Source organism: Cebus imitator, unplaced genomic scaffold (genome assembly GCF_001604975.1).
Source record: "Cebus imitator isolate Cc_AM_T3 unplaced genomic scaffold, Cebus_imitator-1.0 Scaffold231, whole genome shotgun sequence".
In the NCBI taxonomy this organism is placed as follows: Eukaryota; Metazoa; Chordata; class Mammalia; order Primates; family Cebidae; genus Cebus; species Cebus imitator.
The window spans coordinates 3,797,575-3,809,654 of NW_016107546.1; the positions used below are offsets into that span (position 1 = coordinate 3,797,575).

Here is a 12,080-nt window from a genome sequence, read left to right on the forward strand (position 1 = left end):
CAGGATGGTCTCGATCTCTTGACCTCGTGATCCACCCGCCTCGGCCTCCCAAAGTGCTGGGATTACAGGCTTGAGCCACCGCGCCCGGCCCCGAAAAGGTGTCTTTAATGTACACCATTGCTTTCTGGGAAGGCTGTGTACCATTGTGATGAAGAAAGTGAATTGCAGAGCCGTGCAGTCCTGGCTTCCAGGCCTCACTTTGCCACTTGTAGCCATGGGTTCTCTGGGACAAGATACAAAGAGCTAAGAAAAGTTTAAGAGTCCTTCAGCATTTGAGGGGAAATGTGTGCTGATGGTAGAATAGTCTTGGACGGGGTTGGGGAAGCACGTGGGACTTTTCTCTGGCCAGCTGACCTTATACTTACCTCTGTTTTTTTCTTTTTTTGAGACAGAGTTTCACTATTGTTACCCTGGCTGGAGTGCAGTGGTGAGATTTCGGCTCACTGCTTCTCTGCCTCCTGGTTTCAAGTGATTCTGCTGCCTCAGCCTCTTGAGTAGCTGGGACTATAGGCACGTGCCACCACACCTGACTAATTTTTGTATTTTTTTAATAGAGACGGGGTTTCACCATGTTGGCCAGGCTGGTCTTGAACTCCTGACCTCAGATGATCTGCCCACCTCGGCCTCCCAAAGTGCTGGGATTACAGGCGTGAGCCACCGTGCCCTGCCTACTTCTGTCTTTTTTTTTTTTTTTTTTTTTGGTTCATGGAGGAGCCGTCTCCACATGGGCTGAGCCTTCTTGGGGACAAAGTCAGAAGTCATGTCCCCAAGCCAGGGAAGACCCCATGTGTCAGGGTGTCCACTGGCTTTAAGTCCTGATACGCAGGCTTCACAGGCTGTGCTTCTTGCTCTGGGGCACCTCCTCTTTTCTTATTCTTAACCTAGGAGTTTCCCTGTTTTACCAATTGTTTCTCAAGTTGATAAGCAGGCGGCTCTTGTGATCTAGGATCCAAAGAACCAAAAATAGGCCTAATTTTGCTTCAGTTCCGTATAGTGGCTACTTTTTGTTTCTCTTGATGTTCCCAAGGCTCTGCAGAATCCTGGAGTTATTTGTCATCAAAGACTCCCTTATATCCAGAATAATTTTAGTAATATGTACATTCTGTTGTCCCTTAATTAGAAATGAGTAATCTTAAAATATGTTTGGACAGGCTTGGCAAACTGGGAGTGCCCAGTGCCCCAAGTGCTCTCCGTAATGAATAAAGAAGAATTTGGGCCAGGCACAGTGGCTCAAGCCTGTAATCCCAGCACTTTGGGAGGCTGAGGTGGGTGGATCATGAGGTCAAGAGATCGAGACCATCCTGGCCCACATGGTGAAACCCCATCTCTACTAAAAATACAAAAAATTAGTTGGGCATGGTGTCACACGCCTGTAGTCCCAGCTACCCGGGAGGCTGAGGCAGGAGAATTGCTTGAACCTGGGAGGCGGAGGTTGCAGTGAGCTGAGATTGTGCCACTGCACTCCAGCCTGGCGCCTGGTGACAAAGCAAGACTCTGTCTCAAAAAAAAAAAAAAAAAAAAAAAAAAAAAAAAAAAAAAATAAAAAAAAAAAAAAAAAAAAAAAAAAAATTTGAAAACAAAATATTTAAAGAAGGACAGCAAACTAGGCTATTAGTTATTGTCTTGGTTTCCTGTGGCTGCTGTAATACATGCCTATGGATTTGTGGCTAAACAGCATGTGTTTATTCTCTCATAGTTCTGAGGCTGGAGGTTGAAAACGGGTTTCATGGGGCCAGGCTCCTCCGGAGGCTCCTCTTTGCTGTTCCAGCCACTGCAGCTGCAGTCCTTGCGTTCCCTGGCTTCATCATCAGAGCCAGTGGAGGGGCATTTTGCTTTATTCTTTGCATTGCTTTTTCCCATGAGATCTCTACGGGCCTTCCTCTTAGAAGGATACCTGTGATTACATGTAGGGTCAACTTGAACAATCCAGGATAATCTCCCATCTTAAGAGCCTGAATTCAATCACGCTGCACTGTCCCTTTTGCCATGTAAGGGAGCATTCGCAGGTCCCAGGAATTAGGACCTGGGTATCTTTGGGGCATTTGTTCAGTCAACCCCAGCTATGAATGTAAAGACATGCATGATGGAGAACGGGTCAATTCAGCATCTCTTCACAGGGCCTTCAGTAGGCATCTCCTAACCTCTCCCATCTGCTCCAGGAAGTATCTGCTCCTGCTTCTCCCCTTCCTTGTTCTGTGGGTTCCCGCCTGCTGCTCAAGTGAGTCATTGGGACTGACTGAGAATGCTGGCATTCTCCAACTAGGCCAAATTCACTGGGTAAACATTTGTGAACTGTGTCACAGCAGGCAGGCCCTGCATCCCTGCATCCCCTCCTCCCCAGCCTGCCTGCCGGTGGGGCCCTGACCTGCCCCTGTCCTCTCACCTGCTTCTGCAGATTCTTCTTCTTAAGCAGTGGCCCAGACAGGGCATCGGCCTGCGCTTCCAGGGCGGTGGCTTCTTAGCTTCACTTCTGTGAATTTCACCTTCCCTGAAGTGCTATGGGATGTTGACGGTCGGTCTCTCTAAGGTCTTGGTGCGCTTTCATGTGATTCTGTGACTCCGGCTGGCCTGAAGACACCCCAGCTCCCCCGCCCCGACTATCCAGCTGTATTCCTTCTCTGGACCCTGCTGGGGCTGCCACACACCCTGCACGCCAGGGCTAGAGAGATGTGTGCAGCCTGACCCTACCCCGGAGCCTGTCTCTAAAGGTGGAGATGGGCACACACCCACAGCCTGGGAGTCAAGGTGGTGTCCTGAGTGCTCTGTGAGTTCAGGAGCAGGAAGGCCTGGCTTGTGGCAGCAGGAGGTCCCCAAGCGTGATCTAAGATTGGGGTTTTGCTACCTGCAGGGATTTCATAGAAGGAGATCCGAGGGTCAAAAGGCATTTGAAAGGCTTTCACACATCTTTGTATGTGGCTTGATGTATCATCTTTTATTTTAAGGCTCTTGCTGCCCTGAAATGGGTTCTCTCTCATTATAAAAACATTTGGCCATCTTTTCTTGTGTAACTGTTAATGAATTTATTATCTTGAATATTTTTCAAATTAAAACACAGTACATTTAAGCCCACAAAACACACCAAAGAATACACACATAGAAGCAAAAGCCAACACCCCTTCTGTAACTCTGCCCCAAGGAAGCGACTCTAGGAAAGGGTACCTCCTCCCACAGTTTCTCCTGTGGCGGGCACATGTACAGGAAGGAGTCCTCACAAAGCAGGACTGCGTTATGCATAGAACTCTTTCGATTTCCATACTTAACGTTAGAAACACACAAAATAATTAGGAGAGTCCCAAAAAGACATACCCAGAGTTCTGTGTGTGTCCCTGCTTGCTCACTGAGCCACAGTGTCAGTGGTAAGGAGTGTGAAGCGCGGTTGTGTGGAAGCTGTGCTTACGTGATACTGATTTTAAATCTTGTTCCAGGTCTGCCGTCATGGATCCTCTCGCAGAAGCAAATGGCACCTTTGCCTTAAACCTTTTGAAAACGCTGGGTGAAGGCAACTCGAAGAATGTGTTTTTCTCACCCATGAGCATGGCCTCTGCCCTGGCCATGGTCTACATGGGGGCACAGGGAAACACTGCCGTGCAGATGGCCCAGGTACGGCTTCAGGACAGCTGCAGATGCTATGAACTTCCAAGTGAGCTGGTCCTCCGAATTCCAGATCCCGCAGGGATTGCTCTAGATGGATAACTGTGCAGATCGCAGGGTGTGGGTGGAGAGTTGACAGGGAAGGGGATGCCACCCATACCAGAGCACCCTGGGACAGCACCCTGACCCGTCGGGCTGGAGAGGCGGCGCTGGATTCAGAGGAACGAATGATTTCATCATCACATGGCTTAGCCTGTTCATGAGTTTGTAGACAGTTGTAAAGTCACAAGGTTCAGGTTGAGTCCTGTGATGATCTTTTTGGGTACTGTCGCCTGCCTTTTGATTGTTTGGAGTCTTCATTTCCTCATTTAGATGTAAAACCTCCTTAGAACGGCATCTGTCAGCTGAACATGTTTTCAGTAGTGCTCCAGTTCTTCATTGCTGCATAACTGGCACTCCCAGCTTAGCAGCTTTCCTGGTTGTTGAATCTGGGTGGATCGAGTGGTGCCTCTGCTCCACTTGGTGCTGGCTGGGTTCCTTGTGGGGCTGCTTCAACAGTGGCTCAGCAGGGTGCTGGGGCGTCTTCCCTGTGGCCTTCTCCACTGGGGCCCTCTACACGCCTCCTTCGCGGGGTGCCTGGGCTCCCGTAGGCCAGGCCGCTGGGTTCCGAGAGGAAGTGTTCCCAGAAGACGGGCTTGAAGCAAGTGCCTATCAAGCCTCCACGTGTGTCCTGAGCAAGGGTATGCACACTGGAGACATGGCTGGGCGGGGCCACCCATGGCTGCTGTGGTCTGCCCTCTGGACTTCGTGGTTCCCTGGAAGTCCGAGAGCCAGGTGTGGGCAGGGTCGGGTTCTCCTGCAGTCTCTCTCCTCGGCTTGTAGACACTGTTTTCTCCCTGTGTCCCCACATGGTCATCATCCCTCTGTGTGTCTGTGCCCTCATCTCTTATTTTTATTTTTATTTTTTGAGATGGAGTCTCACTCTGTCGCCTAGGCTGGAGTATAATGGCACGATCTCAGCTCACTGCAACCTCCGCCTTCCGGGTTCAAGCAATTCTCTGCCTCAGCCTACCGAATAGCTGGGACTACAGGTGCCCGCTACCACACCCAGCTAATTTTTGTATTTTTAGTAGAGATGGGGTTTCACCATGTTGGCCAGGCTGGTCTTGAACTCCTGACGTTATGATCTGCCTGCCTCGGCCTCCAAGAGTGCTGGGAATACAGGCGTGAGTCAACACACTGGCCTCATCTCCTCCTTTTATTTATTTATTTATTTTTATTTTATTTATTTTATTTTTTTTTTGAGACAGAGTCTTCCTCTGTTGCCAGGCTGGAGTGCAGTGGTGCAATCTCGGCCCACTACAACCTCCGCCTCTTGGGTTCAAGCAATTCTTCTGCCTCAGCCTCCCGAGTAGCTGGGACCACAGGCACGTGCCACCAGGCCCGGCTAATTTTTGTATTTTTAGTAGAGACGGGGTTTCACCATGTTGGCCAGGATGGTCTTGATCTCTTGACCTTGTGATCCGCCTGCCTCAACCTACCAAAGTGCTGGGATTACAGGCATGAGCCACCACACCCGGCCCTCCTCTTTTTATAAGGACACAAATCCTAATGGATTAAAGCCCAACCTAATGGCCTCATGTTACCTTAATCACCCCTGTACAGGCCCTCTCTCCAAATACAGTTCCATTCTGAGACACTGGAGTTGGGACTTCAGTGTGTAAATTTTGGGGGACACATCCAGCCCATCACAGGAGGTGTGGGAGGCCCGTGGGCATCACTGAACAGTGGGGATTCCCAAGCCCAGCCAGGTGCGTGTTGTCCACCCCTCAGCCCTGGGTGAAGGGCGTTCCTTGATGAGCCTCCACTGCAGCTTCCCAGAATTGTCCCTTGTCCACTACTGCCCTGGCCGTGCCCTGCCGCCGTGTCCCGGTGTCGCTCTCAGCAGCTCCTTTCCTGTTCTGTAAGAAATGGCCCATGCTTGCTGTGCTCCCAGGCTACCTCCCACCTGTAGAATGTGGGTGCCCAGAGGCCTCCCTGCACTTTGAGCTGTCTCTCCCTTTTAGTCCAAGCTGTTACAAGTGCCTGAAAATCACTGTGGGATTTCTGTCTATCAACTTAAAATCTGCTTCCCTGGAAAAGCCACCCCCCACCATCCCCCCCACCACCACCACTTGAGTGCTCTGTGTTGGGTTGGGAGTCAGGGTGCTGTGGCAGAGCCTGCCAGAGAGTAAGGTGCTCCTGAATCTTCTAAGGTTTAACAAGTGGATTTTGACCTCACCCTTGAGGCCAGTGTGTTGGATTTGATCTCTGCCCAGAGGCCATTTCTTTTAGAATCTTTTGCTAGCTGGAGAGGCTGGGGAGAGGAAATATTTTTATTTTCCACCCAGCACATACTGGGTTGGAAATAGTTCCTTGAAATTCTGCTTGAAAATGGAACAGTTCCTTCTTCCTGTGTGATATCCTAGGCAGCAAAAAGAAGCTGTGTTCCCCTGGAGCCCTTAGCCAGATGCAGGAGTTCACGGGGAGAGGCACCACCCTCCCTGTCACTGCAGGTGACCTTCTCTCCACTTCTTCAGCTTCTATACACACAGCCCCTTTTCTGCATTCCCCAGGAGTCATTTCGTCCTGTCCGTCCAGTGTCTGCCAGCTGCCTGGGGCCGAGGCCAGGGTCACATGTGTTAGGTTTTGGTCATGGCAGAACTCCACTTCCGGATGGCTGCATGTGTCATCTATTGCCACAAAACAAACCATCCCAAACTTAGTGGCTGGAAATAACAGTGATTGATTATTCCTCGGATTCTGTGGCCTGACCAGGCAGGCCTGGTCCCAGGAAGCAGTGCGGGTCACTCATGCAGCTGTTTCAGTGGACAGCTGGCCTGGAAGGTTCCAGAAGGCCTCTCTTACATTTAGGCCTTGATTCTTCAAGCAACTCTCCCCACAGGTGGTGGCACTTCCTCCAGGGCTTTCCATGTGGCCTTCAGCAGGATAGCTTGGACTTCCTTCCATCATGGTGTCCAGGGTACCAGAGAGTGAATGTGGCAGCTGCCAGGCCTTTTAAAAAGGACCTAGGCCTGGAGCAGCATGCTTCTACTGAATTCTACCTACTATATCATTAGTTAGAGCCAGTGACAGGGCCAGCCCAGACCCACAGGCAGGAGGGACCCTGCCCTTCTGACATCAGGAGCCGCCTGCATTTACATAGACAGGAGGTCTGGTTCACACCCTGGTTTGCCACCAAACTCCAAGTACTGAGCATCAGAAGTCTGGGTTTGTGGAGGGCACTGCAGCTCACGCCAGCACTGACAGGGCACAGGGAGGGGCTTTTAAGACCCTTCTGGCCTTTAATTGGATGGATCTTTTAAGCAGTAGTAAGAGTCTGCACTGTTGTTAGGCTGACTTTGGGGTTGCTCCATTTCCTGAAGTCAGAGCATACAGATGTGATGTGTTTTCATTCTCTTTTTGATTTCAGGTACTTTCTTTAAATAAAAGTGGTGGTGGCGGAGATGTCCACCAGGGCTTCCAGTCCCTTCTCACCGAAGTGAACAAGCCTGGCACGCAGTACCTGCTTAGGACGGCCAACAGGCTCTTTGGGGAAAAGTCCTGTGACTTCCTCTCAGTAAGTCATACTTGTTACTCACTAACGAAATGAAGGTGTTCAGGTGGAGGGGGCTGTGGTCCAGCAGGAAGCTTGTGGCCCTGAACGCCATTATGCCACATGTAGGCTTTTGTAATTTGTTTCTTTTCACCTGCCGATACGTTGGATCTACTTTATGCTTTTCAACTGTCTTATCAACATCTTGACAGGCAGCTCCTTGATGTGTGGCTGCTCCCTTAAAGGACCCAGTGGTTGGTGAAGTTTGTTGGATATTCAGAGCCTGATTCAACCTAGTTTTTTTTTTCTTTTTGAGACAGAGTCTCACTCTCACCCAGGCTGGAGTGCAGTGGCGTGATCTCAGCTCACTGCAACCTCTGCCTCCTGGGTTCAGGTGATTCTCCTGGCTCAGCCTCCCAAGTAGTTGGGATTACAGGTGTGTGCCACCACACCTGGCTAATTTTTGTATTTTTAGTTGAGACAGGCTTTTGCCATGTTGGCCAGGCTGGTCTCGAACTCCTGACTGCATGTGATCCACCCACCTTAGCCTCCCAAAGCGCTGGGATTACAGGTGTGAGCCACAGCACCTGACATGGACTTAGTTTTTAAGCTAGGATTAAATATAGGTAAAGCTAGGAAGTTGGATTTTAGATTAAGTCCTCATATTTATTTGTAAATTACAGATGTCAATTATAAAATTATAGATTTTCTGGTTTGGTTCAGTGAAGAAATAGGCCGTTGGTGTTCACCATTTTTGTAGTTATGTCCCTCTGTCTATCCTAGGCTTTTAGGGATTCCTGCCAAAAATTCTACCAAGCGGAGATGGAGGAGCTTGACTTTATCAGCGCCGCAGAGAATTCCAGAAAACATATAAACACCTGGGTAGCTGAAAAGACAGAAGGTAAAAAAGTATTGTTATTCTACTTGTAATAGCATCTTAATCCATTTTATTGTCAGTTCCTTCACAAGACTGTCAGTTGTAAACAGGAATGACGTTTTTTTTCTCTAACTGCAAACTTTAAAAATCTGCTTCTGAAATCAGTTGCCATTAATTGACGTTTTGGAAGTGCTCAGTGTGTGCTGGTCTCTGGCTTCTCCCTGCGCTCTTCAGTATACCTGTGACTGATGTCTTTCAGTGTTTGGTACATCTCTTCTGGACCAGTCCACATTTTAATTTTGAGGAGGGGGTTAATGTGAATATAGTCTTTCCTTTCAAAAATAACATAAAAAATCCATAGCGTGGATCTCAAGCCGTCTCCCTCTTCAGCAGTTCATGGTCTACGGTTTTCATGCATTGCAGTGGGACACTGGGTCATGCCCTAGTCTACCTGTGGTTCTTAATTTTAACTTTTTTTTTTTCTTAGAGACAGGGTGTCCCTCTGTCACCCAGGCTGGAGTGCAGTGGCAATCACAGCTCACTGCAGCCTCAATTCTTTGGCTCAAGTGGTCCTCCTGATTCAGCCTCCCAAGTAACTGGGACTGCAGGTAGCATCACCATGTCCAGCTAATTTTATTTTATTTCATTTTAATTTTTCAGATGGAGTCTTGCTCTATTGCCAAGGCTGCAGTACAATGGAGCAATTTCAGCTCACTGCAACCTCTGCCCCCGGGTTCAAGTGATTCTCCTGCCTTAGCCTCATGAGTAGCTGGTGTTACAGGCATGTGTCACCACGTCCAGATAATTTTTGTAGTTTTAATAAAGATGGGGTTTCACCATGTTGGCCAGGCTGGTCTTGAATTTCTGACCTTGTGATCCACACACCTTGGCCTCCTAAAGTGCTGGGATTACAGGCGTGAGCCACTGCTCCTGGCCAATTTTTTTTTTTCTTTTCCTTAGGGACAGGGTCTCACTGGGTTGCCCAGGCTGGTCTCCAACTCCTGGCCTCAAGTGATCCTCACACCTCAGCCTCCCAAAGTGCTGGGATTGCAGGTGTGAGCCACTGTGACTGGCCTAACCTGTACTTTAAGCTTGTAAAGAACGTCTCTTGGCTGCTCATCTTTTTTTTTTTTTTTGAGACGGAGTTTCGCTCTTGTTACCCAGGCTGGAGTGCAATGGCGCAATCTTGCCTCACTGCAGCCTCCGCCTCCTGGGTTCAGGCAGTTCTCCTGCCTCAGCCTCCTGAGTAGTTGGAATTACAGGCACATGCCACCATGCCCAGCTAATTTTTTGTATTTTTAGTAGAGACAGGGTTTCACCGTGTTGACCAGGATAGTCTCGATCTCTTGACCTCGTGATCCACCCGCCTCGGCCTCCCAAAGTACTGGGATTACAGGCGTGAGCCACCGCGCCCGGCCTCTGCTCATCTTTTTGGCAATCCTTTAAGTTCTGTCTTTAAGTCATAGGCTCCCACCACTCCTTCCTATCTCCTGTGTTATGAACTTCTCCTGCATAATTAACATGTACTTGTTCACTTGTGTGTTTTATTCAAATGATGATGTTTTTCTTACCAGAAGTTTTTGCCGTTTTGCTTAAAGGACACAAATCCCTTCTATTGGGGGGACAGTGGAAGTCTCTATCTGTGCACTTGACTGGTGAAGCAGAAGGCCCCGCCGATTCCTGATGTGTCAGGGATCAGCAGCCGCCCCTATCTAACGCGGTCTTTAATTCTTCCTCTCAGGTAAAATTGCCGAGCTGCTCTCCCCGGGCACAGTGGATTCACTGACAAAGCTGGTTCTGGTGAATGCCATCTACTTCAAAGGAAACTGGGATAAACAATTCCCCAAGGAGGACACCGAGGAGAGACCGTTTAAAGTCAGCAAGGCGAGTAAGATGCCGTGGCAGAGGCGATTCTCAGAGCAGCGCCCGTGTTCACACGAGCGCCCGCAGCCGTGGGCGTTTCTGACCCTGCCCCGCCTGCTTCCTGTCAGTCGGGTGGCCCCGTGCCCCTGGGCTCCGGGCATCCGCTCTGCCACCTACAGGGCAAGTTTGAAGGTGCAGCCTTCAGGCTCGATCAAGGTCTTAAAGTTCAGACTCGAGATACGGTGTGCCAACTTCTAGCGGGCATTTCCCCCGTTTCTCTAGCTTCATTCCCATCAGGACCTACACACGCCTTTACGGCGGTGGAAACCCCGGGCCACGCCTCCTCCGCGCCGCCACCGCGCCCCCTGCTGGCTCCGTGCCACACAGCAGGGTCGGAACATCTCATCCAGCTGCTGAATTGAGGCTGAGCAGGGAGAGCTGTCTGACGAGTGCCAGACTTGTAGCTGGTGCTTAGTAAATGCTGAACTAAGGAGTGATAGTACTCTCTTGATAGTAAGGATAAGTACATATTTTTGTTTTAAAACAAGCAAACCAAACATGTAGATAGACACTAAGATTAACCACCTCCAGTTTGGAAGATGTCATCTGCTGATGGTCTTTTATCTTCTTCTCACTGAATCCGCTTTATTCTCTCTTGTTTGTTTATCTTTAACTATAGAGATTTTTGAACATAGGCAAAGTAGACAGAATAGATTAATGCCAGCGTATTCTTGATCATTGACCATAAGTTAGATCTTCCAGGCTAACTGGAACCTGAACCTTCAGTGTCTCAGGAAATTTATTTTCATTGTCTGTTTCTCCTCACAATTCAAAAAGAATTATTTTCTTTCAGGCTTTATTCTGAAATGAACTGTCCTATTTTCTCCTGGCAAAATAATTTTTCTCTTTAAAATTTAATCATGAATAAGATATACGAAACCTTTGTTTGACTACAGGTAACAGAAACCCCGATTCACCAGGATTTAGCTCATAGGGGCTCATCTCCCCTGCCAGGAGGTCTGAAGGCAGGTGAGACCTGGGCTGGCCTGGTACTGCCAGCCCTGCCATCCTCAGCATGTGGCCTTCTTCCTCATGGTCACAGGATGGCTCAGCTAGCCACAGCAGTCCAGGCACCAGGGAGGGGGAGGAGCAGGGGGAGGGGAGGGGAGCCTAAACCTTCCCCTGGGTGGTTCTGCCTTTCAGAAAGGGAAAGCTTCCTTCTGTATGGTGTAGGCCAGAACTATATGTCTTGGGTTTGGGGAGATGAGGAATCCTGTCATGCTTAGCTCTGCAGTGAAGAAGGATGGAGGAAGGGGCTGCAGTATTCAGTGCACCAGCCTGGGGAGGGGGTGTACCTCCAAGGACACAGATTTTGAGTTGATACAGATTCTCATTTTAATTTCATTTCCATATAAAATGGAACTTGTCTACATATTTGTGTATTTAGTGAATCATTCAGGTTAGATCTTTTTATATTACAAGATTGGATGCTTGGACCCTGAAGGGCTGCAGGGAGAAATTACTGAAGGCAGAGGTCAGCAAACTTCACCCTACAACAAAGCCAGCTCACCACCTGTTTTTTTTTTTTTTAGGGTTTATTGAAACACAACCATGCTTATTTACTTACTTATTTCATCCTGTAACAACAGTGGAGTAGTTGTGGCAGAAACTGTATATGTGGCCACAAGCCCGAAAACAGTTCCTGTCTGGTCAGTTATGGAAAAAACATGCCTACTTCTGGCCAAGGAAATGAGTGGGGCAGCCGAGGTCCCAGAGACTGCTCTAGCCAAAGGCTGACGGCCAGACAAGGCGAGCCTCGACCACATGGAAGCAGAAAGCTGCCCCAGTGTATTTTGTTTATTCCATTTAACACAGAAGAACGTGCTACACTGGAGACTGGGGAGCTGACGGCATCTTTGACTGCCTATTGCAGGGTATTTCCTCAACTCACAGGAGCAGCTCGGAGTCAGGCACTGACAAGGGCTGTTGGATGGGGTGTGGGTCTTGTCCTCCAGTCTTTCTCATTGGCTGGCTCGGGTTGCTGACCAGTGCAGTTTTTGCTGGTAAGATGTATAAATGTTGCCTGGGCTTTTCAGCATCCCAGCTCATTAATTCGTTTTTTTTGTTTTGTTTTGTTTTTGTTTTTTTTTTTTT

At 49.0% G+C, this 12,080-nt stretch overlaps 1 protein-coding gene across 6 annotated transcripts in view; it reads left to right on the top strand.

The window, feature by feature from the left end:
• The window catches only part of SERPINB6 (serpin family B member 6), a 36,790-nt gene that overhangs the window by 21,775 nt on the left and 2,935 nt on the right, over positions 1-12,080 (top strand). For 5 of the 6 annotated variants that reach the window (XM_037727466.1, XM_037727467.1, XM_017497495.2 and 2 more), the window contains exons 2-5: positions 3,426-3,600; positions 7,064-7,210; positions 7,970-8,087; positions 9,805-9,947. In XM_037727466.1, coding sequence (XP_037583394.1) covers positions 3,436-3,600; positions 7,064-7,210; positions 7,970-8,087; positions 9,805-9,947 — 573 coding nt within the window. In that variant the 5' untranslated portion in view covers positions 3,426-3,435. Of the gene's footprint in view, positions 1-3,138; positions 3,230-3,422; positions 3,601-7,063; positions 7,211-7,969; positions 8,088-9,804; positions 9,948-12,080 lie in introns of those variants that run through there. The other variant, XM_017497493.2, reaches the window with a different exon arrangement.